The following is a 20,654-nucleotide window of genomic DNA, read 5'->3' on the forward strand; positions in this document are numbered from 1 at the left end:
GGAATTAATGGAAACCACCTTTTCAGCCATTTCTTCTCAGTACCTCAGATCTAGCTCCTGGGTTGCTTTCTGGTTGCTGGCCTCCATAAGCTCATCTGTGCCTCTGAGCCACCTTACTTTTTGGTCCTCCTGCCTGCCTTTCCCTTCCCAGCCAGACCCAGGGTTCCTGAAGCCATGAGCTCTTCTAAAACACCCTGTGCTTCTGGGTATGATGTGGTCTCTCCTCACTTCCTCCTAGTCCCTGGCAGGGCGCCAGGTGGAGGGACTGGTGTCCAGCAAATATTTGCACCCCAAGGAAGGAAGCCAAGATGTCAAGAAGAGGCAGGGTGGGGAGGAGGTGGGGAGGGAAGGAGGGGGGGGAGGGGGACAGGAGGTTCTGGGACCCTGGGGAAGTTGGATCTGGCTGCCTAGAGGGAGGAGAGGAGGATGGGAAGGAAAGAGGGAGGGTGGAGTGGGGAGGAGGGAGCAGGAAGGCCAGATGTGAGCCTCACCTCCTCTTTGGGACATGGCCAGTAAAAAAACAAAACAACCTTTTCCCCAGGGATGCTGGGAAGTGGCTGGAACTCTGGGGAGTCTTGCTATATTGGGGCACAGATAATTGAGGTGTCTCTCTGAGAGATCCTCAAGTCAGCTTGGAGGGGCTGAGTACCGGGGAGGGCCAGGCCTGGCCTCCCAGAACCTTCTAAGGCTTTCATGCTGAACATTCCACTGTGGGAATGTTCTGGAATGGGCCAGAATGGCTTGGCAACCCCAGCTGTCCCTTCTGCTAGGTCATTCCCCTCCCCCTCCCTTCCCTTCCTCCTCCAGGCTCAGGCTCACCCTCCTCTCTCCTTCCTCCTCCCCATCCCCAGCACAGCTCTCCCCCTCCCCCTCCCCCCACCCGAGGGCAGGTACTTTTTATTGAGGGGGGGAGGAAATCTCATAGGTAATTGAAGACACATGGCCTGCTTTGTGCCACAATGGCAAGGGATCGATGCACAAGTCCTCCCTCCCTCCCTCCCCTCCCTCCTCCCCTTCCCCCTCTCCTGGTCCCATGGGCCCCTCCTGCAGTCATCCACCCTCACCTAAGGATCCGGTGGAGAGAGCCAAGTCTCAGCTACCCCTGACCAGCCCAGACTGTGATCAGATCACATCAGAGGCTGGAAGAGCTGCTGGGGGCGGGGCCTCCGGCCTGGGGCGGAGCCTCTAGGTGGAGGCGGGGTCGGGTTCCCAGCACGGAGGCGCAGGTGTGAAACCAGCCCACAGGCCCCAGTTTCTTGTGACTTTTCTCAGGGACATCTCTGCCTTCTGGAAGCACAGATTGAGAAGTGTGAAGCAAAACTCTCTTCTAGGCTGCTGTCCCAAATTTAGCTTTTAGGGGTGCAGATCTAGATTGGTGTAGGGCACTTGCCTAGCATGCATGAAGGCCCTGGGTTCAGGATGGAGTCCCAGTTCTCCCTACAAAACAAAACAACAGCAATTTGCTTTCCATCTACCCATTGGTGTGCACCAGGACCACTTCCCCAGAGCAGATCGCTGAACCTTCCAGAATTTTGCAACCCAGTAAACATAGCTGTTATTAAATGAGAGAAAGAGACATTAAATTATACAAACACACAGGTACATAATTTACATGAAATCAAAGGCAATGTCAACATCTATTGCTTTCTGATCCTTTTTTGTTTGTTTTTCCTTTGACATTAGGGGAGTTAATTTATACCATGGAAATTGGCAAAGGGTCCAATTCAAAACTGTTTCCTCCTAGAAACACACTGAGTAAATATTTAGCAGTCTTTTCTGTTTTGCTTTCTTTTGGCCTAATCTTTTTTTTTTTTTTTTTGACTTGGAACTGATCTCAGGCCTTCAATCTTGCAAGGTAGGTGCTATGACTTCAAGTTCTCTTGGGCTTATCTCATTTTACAGGAAGGGTCTTGTGCTTTTTGCCCTGGTCAACTTGAACCATGATTTTCCCACTTATGCTCATCACACACAACAGAGATGGCAGGCATATATCTTCCTTGACCCCATTATTGACTGAGATAGGATCTTATTAACTTTTTGCCTGGCTGACCTAGAACTTTGGTCCTCCCAATTTCTGCATCCTGAGTAGCTGGGATTATAGCCACGACCCACTGTTTGCTGGCCTTGTTGTTTATTGCAGATCTGGGGTTGGAATACAGTGTCTTGTGTTTGCTAAGGAAGCCTGCTACCACTAGTGCCATTCCCCGAGCCTTTTTTTTTTTTTTTTACAATTATTATTGTTGTTGTTATTATTTTGGTCGGTTGTGGGGCTTGAACTCTGGGCCTGGGTACGGTCCTTCAGCCCTTCAGCTCAAAGCAAGCGCTCTACCACTTGAGCCACAGCACCACTTCGGTTTTCTGGTGGTTAATTGGAGATTAGAGTCTCATGGACTTTTCTGCCCTGGTGATCCTCAGATCTCAGCCTCCTAAGTAGCTAGGATTACAGGCCTGAGCAACCAATGCCTGGCTTACTTTTTGTTGGTGGTGGTGGTGGTGGTGGTGGTGGTCATGGGGCTCAGCTCTTCAGCTCAAGGCAAGTGCTCTACCACTTGAGCCACAGCTTTTTCTGCTTATGTGGTGCTGAGGAATCGAACCCAGGGCCTCATGCATGCTAGGCAAGCGCTCTACCACTGAGCCACCTTCCCAGCCCACTATTATTATTATTATTTTTTTTTTTTGTCAGTCGTGGGGCTTGAACTCTGGGCCTGGGTACTGTCCCTCAGTTCTTCAGCTCAAGGCTGGTGCTCTACCACTTGGGCCACAGCACCACTTCCAGCTCTTTCTGCTTATGTGGTGCTGAGGAATCGAGCCAAGGGACTCATGCATGCAAGGCAAGTACTCTACCACTGAGCCACCTTCCCAGTCCCACTATTGTTATTTTTGAGACTGTGTTTTGCTCTTTCCCCCAGACTTTAGTCTTCCTAGTCATGCTTCCCTTTATGGCTGGAATGACAGGTGTGTACTACTGCACCTAGCCATTGGTTGACATGAAGTCTCTTATACCTTTATATGACTGGCCTCTACCTATACACACACACTTCCACCACCCATTAAATTTTTTTTGTGTTTTGACTTGGCCATTCGGCTAACTCAACCCCGAGTGCTGGCAATAGAGGCTGTGCCTTAGGGTTTTGGCTCTAGGCTGGTATTCTACCCTTGAGCCACACCTCTACTTGCAGCTTTTCACTGATTAATTGGAGAGAAGAGTCTCATGGACTTTTCTGCCTGGGCTGGCTTCAAATTGTGATCCTCAGAACTCTGCTTCTTGAGTTGCTAGCATTACAGGCGTGAGCCACCACCACCCACCTGGCTTGTTCTTTTATAAAGCTGCATGGTCTTCCATTGCATGGATGGGCCGAAGTGTATTTCTCCAGGCCCTCTGGCAGCAGCCTAGTTTGGATCTTGAACTCAAGGCCTGGGCACTGTCCCTGAGCTTTTTCAGTCAAGGCTAGCGCTCTACCACTTTGAGCCACAGATCCACTTCAGGTTTTCTAGTGGTTAATTGGAGGTGAGTGTTATGGATTTTCCTGCCCTGGCTGGCTTTGAACTGAGCTTCTCAGATCTCAGCCTCCTGAGTAGCTAGGATTACAGGCATGAGCCACCGGCGCCCAGCTTTGGTTCCAGTCTTTCTATGGATGCAGAAAGGGCTGTGGTGTTGCCCTGCTTCAGACTCCTTCCTGCACAACACGGGTCTGGCCCCTGCAGTGCTGTGTCAAAGGGTGGGGGCAGGACCGCTGCACACATCTGCCAGCCAATGGCTTCTCAGGAGGCCAGGCCCCACCCCAGCCCCACCCACAAATGTGTCACAGGGCACAGCCTTCTGTCGACCATGCCAAGTCTGCCCACAGGCCTTGTCCCTTGGCATGGCAAGGAGGGAGGGTACACATGACCCCATCATGTCCCCATCATGACCCCTCAGAAGTTAAGCTAAGATAATAAAGCCTTCAAAAATAAAATTTAAGGCAGAGCACCAGTGTCTCAGACCTGTAATCTTAGCTACTCAGGAAGCTGAGATCTGAGGATTGCGGTTCAAAGCCAGCCCAGGCAAGAAAATTCATGAGACTCGACTCATCTCCAATAAACTACTCAGAAAAAGCTGGAAATGGGCTGGGAATGTGGCTTAGTGGTAGAGTGTTTACCTAGCATGCGTGAAGCCCTAGGTTCAATTCCTCAGTACCACAGAAACAGAAAAAGCCAGAAGCATCACTGTGGCTCAGGTGGTAGAGTACTAGTCTTGAGCAAAAGAAGCCCAGAGACAGTGCCCAGACCCTGAGTTCAAGCCTCAGGACTAGAAAAAAAAGAAATTCTGCAAGTGGCGCTGTGGCTCAAGTGGTAGAGTGCTAGTCTTGAACACAAAGAGGCTCAGAGACAGCTCCCAGGGTGAGTTTAAGCCCCAGAACTGGCAATAAATAAATAAGTAAAGGCTGGACATGTGGCTCAAGTAGTAAAGTACTTGCTTAGCAAGGATGAGGTCTTGATTTCAATCCTCAGGACAGCAAAAATTAAATAACTAAATTAAATTAATTTGACTATATAATTACAATTAAGTAACATAATTAATTTTAATTATAATTGAACCATATAAATATAATTGCCTAAACAGTAAGTTAATTAAAATAGCCAGGCCCGATGATAAATGCTTACAGTCCTCGCTATGGGAAGGCTGAGGTAGGAGAATCACTCGATTCTAAGAGTTCAAGGCCAGTCTGGACAACTTGGCCAGATATTATCTTGGGAAAAAACAGGAAAGGGGGAAGGGAAGAGCTGTGTGGAATATGAGTTGATGTCTCTCCATGTGTGCCTCCATGTCTCACCTTCCAGGGTTTTGGCAGCTGGACACCTAAAATCTTCAGCCCTTTTAGATTCTGTTGTACTTTCACGACGTATCTATGGGTCATAGGGACTCAGTTTCCCCATTTGTGCTGACAGAGGAGCTCCTGGTTTGGCTTGTTTTTTTTTTAAACTGAGAACTCAGGGCCTCATTCTCTCAGTTGGATTTTTTCATTCAAGACTGGAGCTCTACCACATGAGCCACACCTCCAGTCTGGCATTTTGCTGGTTAGTTGGGCTGACCTCACACCTTGATCCTCTGATTTCAGCCTTCTGAGTGGCTAGCATTACAGGCCTGTGACACTGGTGTGTGGCTTTTTAATTTTTTGTGCCAGTACTGGGGCTTGAATTCAGGGCCACACCTTCACTTGTGGTTTTCTGCTGGCTCATTGGAGCTAAAAGTCTTGGGAGCTTCACCTAGGCTGGCTACAAACCACAATCCTCACATGTCAGCCCCCTCAGTAGCTGGGATTACAGGCGTGAGCTTGAATGTCTTTCTATCCAGGTCACCTGAGTCTTCTGGCACTGGTGAGTCCCAGGCTTGGTCCTGGGGTGGTGGTAGGAGCCTGGCTTTGTCAAGACCTGGGGGATGGCAGGGAAGGCAGCACCTAACACCCCAGGTCTTGGCCCCGAAGGCCCAGAAACCTGAGTGACGACAGGTGAAAATTCCAGGGCCACTGCATCTGGGAGAGGCCTTCTGGGAATCAGACAAGCCAGCCCTTAAAAAAGTGATTGCGGAGCAAGGAAGGGCAGAGTGGCCCCTTCTCCAATTGCTTGCTTTGGCTCTGCCCAGGCCAGGGTGGGAAGTGGCATAGATGGCCCAAAGATCCACTGCTTCCCTCCTCCCCCCCACTCCTTCTCTCCCTTTTCTTCCTTTCCTTTCTTTTCCTTCCTTCCCTTCTCCTTCCTTTCTTTTTATTGGGGGGGGGGGGGGGAGAAGGGTATCAGGATTTTGCTATGTAGCCCAGGTTAGCTTAAACTCTAGATCCCTTTTCCTTAGTGTCCCCCTCCCTTGCCCCCCACCAGCATTGCTGGGATTACAGGCATGAACTGCCATATCTGACTTGGTTCAGCAATCCTAGTTGGTTTTATGTTGTGATGCTACAACCAGGCAACTTATCGTTCCATGACACAGAATGAGCATTGATTCAGGAAAGTGGAAAAGCTTTTTTCCCCTCGGCACTGGGAATGGAAGCAGGGCTTTGTCATGCGTGCCAGGCAGGCAAGTGATGGGCACTCAGCCTCGTCCCCAGCCTCAGATTGGTTTGAAGAAAGGAAAGCTTTGAAGAGTCATGATTTCACAGTTACTTTCCTTGTGCGATAGAACAATAGATACATATTTGGTTCAAGGCAGAGCCTCACATGTTACTTTTTGTTGCAATTAAAGGATTGAGGATTAAACCTGATGACACTTCCTGGTCCACTGAAACTGGCCTTTTTGAGAAATCTCGCCCTCTTCATGATTTCTCAGGAAGTCAGATCACAATTTAGGTTTGCTCATGTGCACCTTTTAGCATGAGTGACGCCATTCTGATTTTTATTCAAGTCTGTGTGATCCAGTGTAAGAATGTGTGCTGGCCCTGGGGCTTGAACTCAAGGTCTAGGCTCTGTCCCTAAGCTTTTTCACTCAAGGTTAGCTCTCCACCACTTGAGCCACAGCTCCACTTCCAGCTTTCTGGTAGTTAATTGGAGATGGGAGTCTCATGTCTTGATCCTCAGCTCTCAGCCTCCTGAGTAGGTATGAGCTGCCAGCACCTGGCTATATTTTGTTTTTAAGTCTTGCTAAGCTGGCCTCAAACTCCTGATCCTCCTGCCTCCTCCTCCTCCTGCAGGAATTTCAGGCACATTCCACAATGCCTGATAAATATTCTGTCACAATAAATGCATAAGGCTCTGTTCCTGAACTATACCCCATCTCCTTTTTATTGACTTCTGCCACCCTCTTGGTCGGGCTCCTATCTCTGCTTCAGCCTCATTTTCATCATTTTCCCTCTTGAATATATATGTGTGTGTGTGTGGCACTGGTGTGTGAACTCAGTTCCTCACACTTGCTGCCCTTCCTTTTGCATAGCGGGCCCTCTGCTCTACCACCTGGGCCTCACCTCCATCCAGCTCCAGATCTCAGCGTCCCTAGTAGCTGGGGTTACAAGCCAGCCACACATTTGGTTTTAATTGGTGGTGGTTTGTTATTTAGTGCTGGTACTCTGATCCTCCAAAAGCCAGAGTCCAAGAAACAAACGCACGGGCTCTCAACTCACTCTTTACACTCAGGCATTGCACGCGCGCGTGCGCACATACACACACGCACGCGCGCGCGCGCGCGCGCGCGCACCCAGAGCAGGGAAGGCGCAGGGGGCCCCAGGGCTCCGCCCAGGAGAAAACCTGGCGGAGCCCGGGAGTTCACCCTGCCTGACTCCGGGGCGCTTCCCCGCGTGGCTGCCGCGGGGCGCTGTGGCGCACCTCCCCTGCGCCTTAAGGGCCTCCGCGTGGCGGGAAGGACCGCACTCACCACAGCCCCGGGCGCCCAGGAGCTCCGCGCGCCCGCCTCGCCCGCTTTGCCCGCCTCGCCATGGTGGCCGATCCCCCCAAGCCCGACCCCAAGGCAGCCTCGGAGCCGGACCCCAGCGCCAACGGCGGCCCGGCGCTGGGCGGCGGGGAGGCTCGGGCCGCAGGCGGGCGCCGCGCGGCCCAGTCCCGGCTGCGCCGCTGCCTCCGGGCCAACGCGCTGGTGTTGCTGACCGTGGCAGCTGTGGTGGCCGGCGTGGCGCTGGGGCTGGGGGTCTCCGTGAGCCCCGAGCGCCGGGCCGCCTTCGCCTTCCCCGGGGAGCTGCTGCTGCGCCTGCTGAAGATGGTCATCCTGCCGCTGGTGGTGTGCAGCCTGGTGGGCGGCGCCGCCAGCCTGGACCCCACGGCCCTGGGCCGGCTGGGCGCCTGGGCCCTGCTCTTCTTCCTGGCCTCCACCCTGCTGGCCTCCGCGCTCGGTGTGGCGCTGGCCTTGCTGCTGCGGCCCGGCGCCGACTCCGTCGATGCCTCGGTTGGGGCCGCCGGCGATGTCCCACAGGCCAGCAAGGAGGTGCTCGATTCCTTCCTGGATCTTGTGAGGTCAGACACCCCACCCCTCAATCCCACCCCATCAACCCCAAACCCCATCCCACCCCATCACTCCAGATCCCCACCTCATCACACACATCCCCACCCCACAACCCCCGAGTCCCAGGGGGTACCCTGCGCTGGGCAGAGCCAGAGCACCATGTGGACTGGAGGAGACTTAGAGACACGGAAGTGGATGGGGCCAGTGTTGGGGGGGGGGGCAGACCTTGCCCTTTCGGGGGTGTTGAGGACAGGATCAGCGGCAACAGGGTTTAGCAGGAGCTCCCCCACCCATGGGAGGGGGGGGTCTTTGTGAGTCAGGAGAGCCAGTGAAGAGGACCCCAGGGACATCCCCAGCTCTGGCTGTGGGACAGGAGAAGCTGTATGGGGACCCCAAAAACAGTTATCCATGCCCATTGGGACTTCCTGACCAGCCAAGGACTCTCATGAGACCAGGTGAGAGCTCCCCCCCCCTCCCCACTTCTCAGGGCTGCTCAGACCACTTATCTCCAGATCCAGTCAGCTATATTTTATTTTGCTCAGCCTCTTCCTCTCCCGATTCATCTGGGGGCCAGAGCACCCTATGAGATCAGCCCGGTATCCCCTTTCCCACTTCCCTTCCTCCTCTGCTTTTCCCATGGAGCCCCCAGAGCTGGTAGCTTAGAGCTTTGGTGAGGAAATCTGTTGGGTTTTTTTGTTTTTTTAGTCCGGTCCTGGGGCCTGAACTCTGGGCCTGGGCGCTGTCCCTCAGCTCTTCAGCTCAAGGCAAGCGCTCTACCACTTGAACCACAGCGCCACTTCCGGCTTTTTCTTTTTGCTTATGTGGTGCTGAGGAATCGAACCCAGGGCCTCAGGCATGCAAGGCTAGCGCTCTACCACTAAGCCACTTCCCAGCCCTGGTGAGGAAATCTGATGTGTTGTTTTGACTTTTGCTTTTTTCCACCATGCTCGTGTGTGTGTGTGTGTGTGTGTGTGTGTGTGTGTGTGTGTGTGTGTGTGTGTGTGTGTGTGTGTGTGTGTGTGTGTGTGTGTGTGTGTGTGTGTGTGTCTGCCTGCACCTGTACCCGGGCTTAAACTCAGGGCTCAAGGCCAGGACTCTACCACTTGAGCCACAGCTCCACCTCTGCCTTTTGCTAGTTCATTGGAGAGAAGAGTCTCACCAACTTTCCTACCCCAGCTGGCTTTCAACTATGATCCTTAGATCTCAGCCTCTCAGGTGGCTGGGATCTCCCGGCTGCATAGCCACATATAGGAGTCTGATGCAATGTCTGCAGGTTGGGGACTTCCTGGAAGTGGGGACAGGAAGTGGTGAGGCACATAACTGAGTATTCTTGCCTCTAGGGGCCTGCTGACGCATTGGAGTCTGGGTTTGCATGGTCACAGCTGGGAACCTAGAGCTTCTGGAGGAGAGAGATTAGCTGGGTTCAGGAGGTGGGCACACCCACCTGAGGCTGTTTGTGAGGACAGGCCTCACCCAGGGCCTAAACTGTGGGGCACCTCCAAACTTAGCTGGAACATCTCACCAACTGACACACCCCCTGGTGGCCGGAGGTGCCCTCCGAGAGACACGTGGCCTTCCACCAGCTGTTACACACCCATCAACCACCATCACCTACCAGGCCTCAGAACACTGCAGCCGGGAATGATGGCACATGTCTGTAATCCCAGCTGCTGGGGAGGTAGAGGCAGGAGGATCATGAGATTGAGGCCAGCCTAGGTAGGTAGCTACGGAGACTTGTCTTCAAACAAAAACAAAGGGGCTGAGGGCCTGGCTCAAGTGTGTAGAGCCTTTGGGGCCCTAGATCAGTCCCCAGTACTTGGGCAGAACAAAGCTAAGTAGGAAAAGTAGGAAGATCACAAGTTCAAGGCCAGCCATATACACACACATACACACACACACACACACACACATACACACACACATAAAGATTCTGGGAGTAGGGCTGGGAAGGTGGCTCAGTGGTAGAGCGCTTGCCTTGCATGCATGAGGCCCTGGGTTCGATTCCTCAGCACCACATAAGCAAAAAGAAAAAAGCTGGAAGTGGCACTGTGGCTCAAGTGGTAGAGCGCTAGCCTTGAGCTGAAGAGCTGAGGGACAGCGCTTAGGCCCCACGACCGCACCCCAAAAAAAAAAAGATTCTGGGAGTAAGGGCTCCAGAGGCAGCTTCTGGTTCAAATCCCACCTCTGTCACATTCCACCTGGGCAAGGCTTTGTTTGTGCCAGCCCTGGAACTTGAACTCAAGCCTGGGCTGCTGTCCTTGAGCTTTTTCACTGTACCACTTGAGCTACAGCTTTGCTTCCATCTTTTTGCTGGTTAGTTGAAGACTAGAGTCTCATGGACTTTTCCTGCTCCCAGGCTGGCTTTGACATGTGATCCTCAGATCTCAGTCTCTTGAGTAAACTAGGATGGCAGGCGTTGAGCAAGTTTCTTGCTTTTGGCTACCTCAATTTCCAATCCCCGGACTGGGGCCAAGATGGTGTGAGTTGGTTTATGTACAGCATTAGACGCCTTCCCGCAGAACAGCCTCACAGCAACCCCCTGTCACTCAGCGTGACCTGATCTTTGCTGCATTCCATCACCCAGAGCCAGCCCCTGGGGGACCAGGCCTCCAGGAAGCGGCTGATGCAAGCCTGGCCAGAGTGACTTATTCCAGGCAGTGGGTGGGGCTGAGGCCAGGGTGACGCCGCCCCTCAAGTTCAAGACCACGCCCTGTCACCCAGACACACCCCATCCACCCCAGGTCCTTCCCGCCCTGGCTCCGCCCTCCATGCCCCGCCCCCACCCCTACTGCCTCTGAGCCTAACATTCTTTACCTCCAACCCACAATCCTGCCAACCTTCTCGGGCCAGCTCAGGGTAAAGGGGCGCAAGCAGGCTCCATTGCCTGGGCATGGGTAGGTCTTGTACGGGTAAAGATGGGGACTTGTTGTTCCCATCCAGCCCTCTCCCGGCAAAACACACCCCTGTTTCCCCTCAATCCCCCCACACCGCCTTATGGTATTCTAATAGCCCCTGTGTGTCTTATCTCTGCAGGAATATCTTCCCTTCCAACCTGGTCACTGCAGCCTTCAGATCTGTGAGTCTCCAGGGAGGGGAAGTTGTCCCCTGGCTGGGGCGGAAGTAAAAACAATCTTTGTGGCCCTGTCCACCTGAGAGTATGCAGCCCTGAGATCCATCTGGGCTTTTCCCTATGAGGAAATGAGAATAAGGGGGTGAAGTTTCGGGGAGTAGCAAGAAGCTACTGAGTCCTGAGGCCCTAGGTTTGGACCTGGGCTCCATTACCTCCTTTGGTTTTTCTACCTGGTGACAACAGCTTTACCTCTGAGTCTCAGATTCTACTTCTAAAAAGTGGGGTATGATAAAAGCTGATGGTTGAAGCCGGGCGCCGGTGGCTCACACCTGTCATCCTAGCTACTCAGGAGGCTGAGATGTGAGGATCATGGTTCAAAGCCAGCCCAGGCAGGAGAGTCCGTGAGACTCTTATCTCCAATAAACCACTAGAAAACCAGAAGTGGTGCTGTGACTCAAGTGATAGAGCTGAAGAGCACAGGGACAGTGCCTAGGCCCAGAGTTCAAGCCCCATGACTGACCAAAAAAAAAAAAAGATGGTTGAGTTTAAAGGAGGCTCAAGGTGGCTGGGTATGGTAGTATACACGTTTAATTTCAGCTCCTGGAATTAAAAGACCAGGTTGGGTAAAGTTCCCCAGACCTTGCCTCATAAAACACCGGTCCCCCAGAGCAGGAACATCTGTGAGACTCTTCTCTCCAATGAACCACCAGAAAACCAGAAGTGGTGCTGTGGCTCAAGGGGTAGAGCACTTACCTTGAGCTGAAGAGCTGAGGGGCAGCGCCCAGGCCCAGAGTTCAAGCCCCAGGACTGACAGGGGCGGGGGGGGGGGGGAGGGGAGCCCTTTTGATTACATATTTTGTTTGGTTTGGTTTTTGGAGCACTTACATAGCAGGTGCCAGTGCCTGGGTTTGGCCCCCAGTACTGAATAAGAATCAAAATATGTAGGTGGACGTGGAGCACAGTTGGCTCCTGGGTGGGATGGGGGCTCCTCCATGTCAGTTCTTACAGGATCTTCCTGGCCCTCTCTCCCACAGTACTCCACTGTCAGTGATCGGAGCAACCAGACCCAAATGAACGGGACGCAGGTGCAGGTGAGTGCTGGCTCTTCTCCCTCTCAAAGCTGTGTTCCACCTCAGCCTCCCTCTTCTCTCACTCTGTCCCCCCCCCCCCCCTGGCCGCCTCCACTGCCCTATCCCTGCCCCTCTGCCTATTCTCTGTCTTCCTCCGTGGGTCAGGCTTGTTCCTAAGTGCCAGTCTGGGGATGCACCATTTTAGGCCATTGCCCGTTTTGTTTCCTCTTGGTAGAACTGTCTTCCCACCCTCATGCCCTGGTTCATTCCTCCTGTCCTTCAGGCTCAACAGATGTCTCTTCCTCCAGGAAGCCCTCTGTGATACCTCCTCACACTGGCACCCCTTCCCTTCTGAGTCCTACCCTTCCCTGGGGACCCCCCCCATTCCAGTCCCTCTCACTTTGGGTGACCTGTGGTGACAGGTCTCTTGCCCCTGGTCGCCTGGATCTTGAGCCGGAAGGCCAAGGAGCCTTGAGGAGCTGCCTTGTCCACTAAGCAGGTGGACACGCCTATGTGTTTCTTACCAGAAGTTGCCCCAGGGTAAAGAAGTGGAGGGCATGAATATCCTGGGCCTGGTGGTCTTCGCCATCGTCTTTGGCGTGGCCCTGCGGAGGCTGGGGCCTGAGGGCGAGCTGCTCATCCGCTTCTTCAACACCTTCAACGACGCCACCATGGTGCTGGTGTCCTGGATTATGTGGTGGGTGCTGAGGCTGTGTGACTTTAAGCAAGTGCATTGCTATCTCTGTGCCTCAATAGCCACTTCTAGGGCCTGGTCTTTTCCTTGTGGTGCTGACCTGCCCCCTCCATTAGCAAGAGTATCAAGACTGGTTTGGGGGTGCCCTGCTTGAGTGGATGTGGTGACACCCCATGGTTTTCAGAACAAACACTACAGTCATCCCAGGGAAGAGCTCCATAAAGGATAAGGTGAAGGAAGACATGTCCATGCCCAGAGCTGAGCAGTGACACTCAACTTGACTTCAAAAATGAGTTAAAGCTGACATCAATGGCTCATGGCTGTAATCCTAGGTACTCGGGACACTGAGACCTGAGGACTCTGGTTTGAAGCCAGCCTGGGCAGGAAAGTCCATAAGACTCTTACCTCCAGTTCACCAGCAAAAAGCCAGAAGTGGAGCTGTTGTGGCACAAGGCCCCAAAATTCAAGCCCTAGTTCTGGGACACACACACACACACACACACACACACACACACACACACACACACACACACACACACACCCCTTTAGCCATGTCCTGACACACACACACACACACACACACACACACACACACACACACACACACACACACACACACACACACACACACACACACACACCCCTTTAGCCATGTCCTGATCATGTATTGGATCTGGTCACATCATCTGCTATAACAAACCAGAAAACAAATGGCTTACAGGATAGCAGCTGGATTTGGGGGTCAAGTTCAAATCTGAGCACATGGGCTTTTATCTCTTGGCTGCACCACCTTCAAAGAAAAGGGCCTGGCCTGGAAGAAGTAACGGAGGATCACCCAGGCCTGGGAGGCTTGGGTACGGTGCTCAGGTTTCTGCCTGCTATGTGGGGGTGAGCAGGCTGGGAAGGGCCCACGGGTGCACAATGCCCTGCCATTGTAAGCAGCTGTGGTCCTCTCTCCTGGGGGACCAGGTATGCTCCTGTGGGCATCTTGTTCCTGGTGGCGGGCAAGATTGTGGAGATGGAGAATGTGGGGAAGCTCTTCACTAGTCTTGGAAAATACATCCTGTGCTGTCTGCTGGGCCACGCCATCCATGGTCTCCTGGTCCTGCCTCTCATCTACTTCGTCTTCACCCGCAAAAACCCCTACCGTTTCCTCTGGGGCATCCTGGCGCCGCTGGCCACTGCCTTTGGCACCTCTTCCAGGTGAGCCTCACCCCCTGGGCAGGATCCTCATACAGAAATGGGAATGGAAGCCAGGCACTGGTAGCTTATGCCTATAATCCTAGCTACTCAGGAGGCTGAGATCTGAGGATCATGATTCAAAGTCAGCCTCAGCAGGAAAGTCTGTGAGACTCTTATCTTCAATAAACCACTAGAAAACTGGAAGTGGTGCTGTGGCTTAAGCAGTAGAGTGCTCACCTTAGCTGAAGACGCAAAGACAGCGCCCAACACCAACAAAAAAAAAAAAAAAAAAAAGAGGAGAGCTGGGAATGTGACTCAGTGGTAGAGTGCTTGCCTCGTAGCATGCATGAAGCCCTGGGTTCGATTCCTCAGTACCACATACACAGAAAAAGCTTAAAGTGGTGCCATGACCCAGGTGGTAGAGTGCTAGCCTTGAGCAAAAGAAGCTCAGGGACAGTGCTCAGGCCCTGAGTTCAAGCCCCAGGACTGGCAAAAAACAAACAAAAACCCTTTTCATCCTTCCATCTCCCCTTTCCTACCAGCCTGGTTCTAGGGGCTCAGGTTTGACTCTAATCCAACCTTCTCTTGTTCATCCTGTCTTCTCTGAACCTTCCTGCCTGTGACACCCCCCCCCAAAAAAAAAAACCCACAAAAAACAAAACTAATCCTGCTTGGAGCCTGCCAACACCTGGGCTCTGCAGGGTCAGGTGTGATTTTTAATTTTTATTTGTTTTTATTTTATTGTCAGTCATGGGGCTTGAACTCTGGGCTGGGCGCTGTCCCTGAGCTCTTCAGCTCAAGGCTAGTGCTCTACCCCTCGAACCCTAGCACCACTTCCAGTTTTTGACTGGTTGAGATAAGGGTCTCCTGGGGACTTTCCTGCCCAGGCTGGCTTTGAACCACGTTCCTCAGATCTCAGCCTCCTGAGTAACTAGGATTACAGGTGTGAGCCACCAGCGCCCAGCTTTAATTTTTTGTTTTAGTAGTGGGATTTGAACTCACAGCCTCAAGCTTGCTCGACTAGCAACACCACTTGAGCCACATCCCCAGTCCCCTCTTCCTTTATTCTGCTTGACACAAGGTCTCCCATAGTTTAAGTGGGAATTTCTGTAGACATTTTGAGAGACAGGAGTCTTGGGAATGGTCTTTGTTTGTAGACCTGGTTTCAGTTGGGATGTGGGCGTGGCCTGTGTTGTGGACCCCCCAGGTCTCATTAACATGTGGGTGTGGTTTCGCCTGGGAAAGGGTGTGGTCTACATTAGGGGCGTGGGCACTGTCGTGTGGGCGTGGCCATCGGAGGGTGTGGCCTCACCGTCGGCCCCTCCTTCCCCCCCCCCCCCCCCCCGGTCTGGTCCCCCGCAGCTCTGCCACCTTGCCACTGATGATGAAGTGCGTGGAGGAGAGGAATGGCGTGTCCAGGCACATCAGCCGCTTCATCCTTCCCATCGGTGCCACGGTGAACATGGACGGCGCGGCACTCTTCCAGTGCGTGGCTGCCGTGTTCATCGCGCAGCTCAACCGGCAATCCCTGGACATGGTGAAGGTCATCACCATCCTGTGAGTGCGAGGCGGCCGCGGTGGTCCTCCTGGTCCCCGTGTCCTCCCACCCCGGCGTCATCTGCCTCATGTCCCCCCCTCCAGGATCACGGCCACCGCGTCCAGCGTGGGGGCGGCCGGCATCCCCGCGGGAGGAGTCCTCACCCTCGCCATCATCCTGGAAGCCATCAACCTCCCTGTCAAGGAGATCTCCTTGATCCTGGCTGTGGACTGGCTAGTGTGAGCTGGGGGGCACAGGGGGACCCCGGGCATAGGGGACAAGCCAGAGTGGGCAGAAGAGGAAAGCCCACCCGGCCTGGATTGCTAGAGGGAGCAGGTGGGACCTTGAGCTTTCCAGGAAGAGGGAAGACTGTCATCTTTGGGGATCTAAGAGGAACTCTAGAAGGTGGTAAACGGGAGTGGTTAGTTGATATGATGCAGGCCTGGCAGCTTGGGTTCCAATCCTAGTGCCACCAACTGTGTGGCCTTGAGGAAGTAATTTCCCTACGTCTCCATTTCTCTGTCTGTAAAATACAGAGAAGAGGGTCTTAAGGACTAGATGACTGATTTAATATAATGTACACACACACACACACACACACACACACACCCTTTCAGACTGCCCCCAATAACCTGATAAATGTTACATAGTTGTTTAGGATCATAATTACACTATTAAGAGTATAAATATTTGGGCAGCATGGTAGTGTATGCCTGTTATCCCAGTACTCAGAAAGCTGACACAGGAACTAGGATGGTGCCCATGATTTATGAATGTAGTTTGAAATACTTAACAAGACTGAGATCTACAGGATCAAGGTTTGAGCCAACCTGGGCAGAAAAGTCTATGACTTCATCTCTAAAATCACCAGGAAAAAGCAGGGGCTGCCAGGTACTGGTAGCTCACACCTGTAATCCTAGCTACTCAGCAGGCTGACATCTGAAGACGGAGGTTCAGTGCTAGCCCAGGCAGGATAATTTTTGAGCCTTTTTTTTTTTCTTGTCTGGGCCTGAGCGCTGTCCCTCAGGTCTTCAGCTCAAGGTGAGCGCTCTACCACTTCAGCACAGCACCACTTCTGGTTTTCTAGTGGTTTATTGGAGATAAGAGTCTCATGGGGAGCTGGGAAGGTGGCTCAGTGGTAGAGCACTTGCCTTGCATGCTTGAGGCCCTGGGTTCGATTCCTCAGCACCACATAAGAAAAAAGCCGGTAGTGGCGCTGTGTGGCTCAAGTGGTAGAGCGCTAGCCTTGAGCTGAAGAGCTGAGGGACAGCGCCCAGGCCCAGAGTTCAGGCCCCACGACCGGACCCCACCCCCCCAAAAAAAAAAAAAAAAAGTCTCATGGACTTTCTTGCCCCGGCTGGCTTTGAAATGTGATCCTCAGATCTCAGCCTCCTGAGTCGCTAGGATTACAGGCGTGAGGCCCCTGCGCCCCGTTCTTTTTTTTTTTTTTGCCAGTCCTGGGGCTTGAACTCAGGGCCTGGGCACTATCTCTGAGCTTCTTTTGCTGAAGGCTAGCACTCTACCACTTGAGCCACAGTGCCACTTCCGGCTTTTTCTGTGTATGTGGTACTGAGGAATCAAACCCAGGGCTTCATGCATGCTAGACAAGCACTCTACCACTGAGTTCCACATTCTCAGCCCCAATTCTTGAGACTCTTATCCCCAATTAACCACCAAAAAGCCAGAAATGGAGCTATGGCTCAAGTGGTAGAGTGCCAGGTCCTGAGTTTAAGCCTCAGTACCTGCAGGGGGCAAAAAAAAAAAAAGCAAAGTCTGGATATAAGATTTAAGTGGTGGGCTGGGAAGGTGGCTCAGTGGTAGAGCGCTTGCCTTGCATGCATGAGGCCCTGGGTTCGATTCCTCAGCACCACATAAGCAAAAAAAGAAAAAAAAGCCGGTAGTGGCGCTGTGTGGCTCAAGTGGTAGAGCGCTAGCCTTGAGTTGAAGAGCTGGGGGACAGTGCCCAGGCCTAGAGTTCAGGCCCCAGGACTGGACCCCCCCAAAAAAAAGATTTAAGTGGTTGGGCTGGGAAGGTGGCTCAGTGGATGAGTGCTTGCCTTGCATGCATGATGCTCTGGGTTCAATTCCTCAGTACCACATAAGCAGAAAAAGGTGCAAGTGGCGCTGTGGTTCAAGTGGTAGAGCACTAGCCTTGAACTGAAGAGCTGAGGGACAGTGCCCAGGCCCTGAGTTCAGGCCCCATGACCAGCAAAATAAAAATTAAAAAAATAAAAATAAAAAGATTTAAGTAGTAGAGCATCAGCTAAACACAGAGAAGTACTACCAAAGAAACAAAAACCAAACAGAACAGATGAAAATACAGAAGATTAGCCAGGCACCAGTGGTTCATAGCTATTCAGGAGACTGAGATCTGAGGATCGAAGTTCAAAGTCAGCCTGGGCAGGAAAGTCCGTGAAACTCTTATCTCCAATAAACCACCAGAAAGCCAAAAGCGGTGCTGTCGCTCAAGTGGTAGAGCACTCGCCTTGAGCTGAAGAGCTGAAGGAAAGCGCCCAGGCCCAGAGTTCAAGCCCACAACCGACAAAAACAAACAAACAAAAAAAAGAAACTACAAAAGCTTGCAGGGGGGGCTGGGAAGGTGGCTCAGTGGTAGAGCGCTTGCCTTGCATGCATGAGGCCCTGGGTTCGATTCCTCAGCACCACATAAGAAAAAAGCCGGAAGTGGTGCTGTGGCTCAAGTGGTAGAGCGCTAGCCTTGAGCTGAAGAGCTGAGGGACAGCGCCCAGGCCCAGAGTTCAGGTCCCATGACTGGACCCAAAAAAAAAAAAAAAAAAGCTTTCAGGGGAAGAGTTGGGTGGCTGGGCCTGGGCTTCCTCTGGCCTCTTCCTTCCCTCTCAGCACCTCATTTCTTGTCCATTTTAGGGACCGGTTCTGTACCGTCATCAACGTGGAAGGTGACGCTTTGGGGGCGGGAATCCTCCAGAATTACGTGGATGGTACAAAGTCACAGAGCTCTGAACCCGAGCTACTCCAGGTGAAGACAGAAGTACCACTCAACCTGTACGCGGTCCCCACAGAGGAAGGGAACCCCCTCCTCAAACAGCCTCGGAGCCCCAGTGAGGATGCTGCCACCTTCGAGAAGGAATCCGTCATGTAATTCCCGGGAGGGCCTGCCTTGTCCTGCTGGGATTGGGAGGGACACTGGACAGTGAAGTCCCTAAGGGTAGATTCATGGACAAATCGCAGTTCTAGGAGATAGTCGGGGCTCCTGGAAATTGGGGACCTTGTTGCTGAACTCTATGTACTTGTAGGAACCCGGATCTCCTGAGTCCTCAACTCTTGTCTCCACCCAAAGAGAAAATATTCTGCCCCAACCCAGAGCTACACAGCTCTCCCCTGGTGCCTGGCCCCATGACTGGCACAAGTGGGTGAGAATTTTTACACTTTTGAATGAGGATGTCCAGGCCAAGTCATGTGGGCTGTAACAGTGCCTTTAGCTGTGGTGTGTGTGTGTGTGTGTGTGTGCGCGCACGCGTGTGTGTAGGGGCGGGATCACGCGGTGCTCTGACCACCAAACCCTCCAGGGTACATCCCATAATGTCCCCAGGCCATGTACCCCCCACTGCTACCCCCAATAACAAACACTCCAGGAACTCTGGGGGAAAGACCAAGAAAAAAATACTATCCCTCCAGAAGACACTATTTGGCAATAAAATTATCAAGTGTATTTAATCAGGTGTTTTAAGAATTGGACTAAGCCAGGAGCCAGTGGCTCATGCCTGTAATCTTAGCTACTGGGGAGGCAGAGATCTGAGGACTGAGGCTCAAAGCTAGCCTGAGCAGGATAATTTATGAGACTCTTATCTCCAGTTAACCACCAAAAAGCCAGCAGTGGAGCTGTGGCTTAAGTGGTAGAGTGCCAGCTTTGAGAAAAAAAGCCAAGCAAGAACATGGCTCAGTGGTAGAGTGCTTGCCTTGCATGAATGAGGCCCTGGGTTCGATTCCTCAGCACCACATAGGCAGAAAAAGCCAGAAGTGGCACTGTGGCTCTAGTAGTAGAGCAGTAGCCTTGAGCTGAAGAGCTGAGGGACAGTGACCAGCCAAGAGTTCAGGCCCCACAACTGACCAAAAAAGAAAAAAGAACATAAGATGGTGAGTCAAAGCCCCAACATTACCATAAAATAATAATTAATGAAGCTGGGGGCCAGTGGTTCACACATGTCATCCTAGCTATTCAAGAGGCTGAGATGTGAGGATTGTAGTTTAAAGCCAGCCAGGGCAGAAAAGTCTGTGAGACTCTTTTTTTTTGGTTGGTCGTGGGGCTTGAACTCTGGGCCTGGGCGCCGTCCCTCAGCTCTTCAGCTCAAGGCGAGCGCTCTACCACTTGAGCTACAGCGCCACTTCCGGTTTTCTGGTGGTTTATTGGAGATAGGAGTCTCACGATCTCTCCTGCCCAGGCTGGCTTTGAACCGCGATCCTCAGATCTCAGCCTCCTGAGTAGCTAGGATTACAGGCGTGAGCCACCAGCGCCCGGCTGTGAGACTCTTATCTCCAATTAACTACCAGAAAACTAAGTGGAGCTGTGGCTCAAGTGGTAGAGCCTTGAGTGAAAAAGTTCAGGGACAGTGCTCAGGTCTTGGAGTTCAAGCTCCATGAATGACCCCCCCCCCCAATGGGAAAAATATCCTATGCAATTTAATTTCTCCTTTTTTTTTGACATTAGATTTGAACTCAAGACATTGCAGTTGCTTGGCAGGTGCGCTATCACTTTAACCATGCCCATTCTGACCGCGTGCCTAGTAACTTTAGGGTTTTCTCTTCCAGGATAGGGTCTTGTATTTCTTAAGGATGTCCTAGAAGGATACACTACCCACATAGCTGAGATAATTGGAATGTACTACCACACATCCCGTTTATGGATTGAGATGAGGTCGCATTAAGTTTTTGCCAAGGCTGGCCTAGAACCTCTATCCTCCAGATCTCCAGCTCCTGAGGAAGCTGAGATTACAGACATTTGCCATTGAGCAATTTCAAACAGGTTTTTAAAGCTACTGAACTGTCTTCAGTGAAATCCTTGCAAGTCATTCAGAAGGATGGTGAGTGAGGGGGTGAGCCACTGCTGCCTCCTCCAGGGGCTGGGACTCAAACCTGGAACCTTTCAATAGCTGGGCACCAGGCAACACTCACCAGTGCTAACACACGCAGGGTGCAGCTGCAGT

The 20,654-nt window shown here is 52.4% G+C and overlaps 1 protein-coding gene and 1 non-coding gene across 3 annotated transcripts; both read left to right on the top strand.

Annotated features, from left to right (window-relative positions):
- The first annotated feature begins 1,220 nt into the window (after positions 1 to 1,220).
- On the top strand, positions 1,221 to 19,162 carry Slc1a5 (solute carrier family 1 member 5). 2 transcript variants are annotated; one of them, XM_042700332.1, is made up of 8 exons: positions 7,316 to 7,932; positions 10,955 to 10,997; positions 12,026 to 12,082; positions 12,589 to 12,758; positions 13,725 to 13,958; positions 15,300 to 15,494; positions 15,579 to 15,713; positions 18,358 to 19,162. In XM_042700332.1, the coding sequence occupies exons 1-8, from the start codon at positions 7,400 to 7,402 to the stop codon at positions 18,590 to 18,592; spliced, it is 1,602 nt and encodes a 533-aa protein (XP_042556266.1). In that variant the 5' UTR covers positions 7,316 to 7,399; the 3' UTR covers positions 18,593 to 19,162. The 2 variants fall into 2 exon arrangements, with proteins under 2 accessions (XP_042556267.1, XP_042556266.1); XM_042700333.1 differs by lacking the exons at positions 7,316 to 7,932; positions 10,955 to 10,997; positions 12,026 to 12,082 and adding an exon at positions 1,221 to 1,226.
- LOC122125906 lies at positions 12,815 to 12,946 on the top strand. Its single transcript, XR_006150791.1, has one exon.
- Positions 19,163 to 20,654: the final 1,492 nt, after the last annotated feature.

The sequence above is a fragment of the Dipodomys spectabilis genome, unplaced genomic scaffold, assembly GCF_019054845.1.
Source record: "Dipodomys spectabilis isolate Male_0828 unplaced genomic scaffold, ASM1905484v1 ptg000266l, whole genome shotgun sequence".
NCBI classification, from domain to species: domain Eukaryota; kingdom Metazoa; phylum Chordata; class Mammalia; order Rodentia; family Heteromyidae; genus Dipodomys; species Dipodomys spectabilis.

Excerpts from the sequence above, each read along its gene's own strand:
- Slc1a5 (XM_042700332.1), top strand. The coding sequence starts at position 7,400 with ATGGTGGCCGATCCCCCCAAGCCCGACCCCAAGGCAGCCTCGGAGCCG. Across the intron at positions 7,933-10,954 it reads TCCTTCCTGGATCTTGTGAG|GAATATCTTCCCTTCCAACC; the intron begins GTCAGACACCCC and ends TTATCTCTGCAG. Across the intron at positions 10,998-12,025 it reads TCACTGCAGCCTTCAGATCT|TACTCCACTGTCAGTGATCG; the intron begins GTGAGTCTCCAG and ends TCTCTCCCACAG.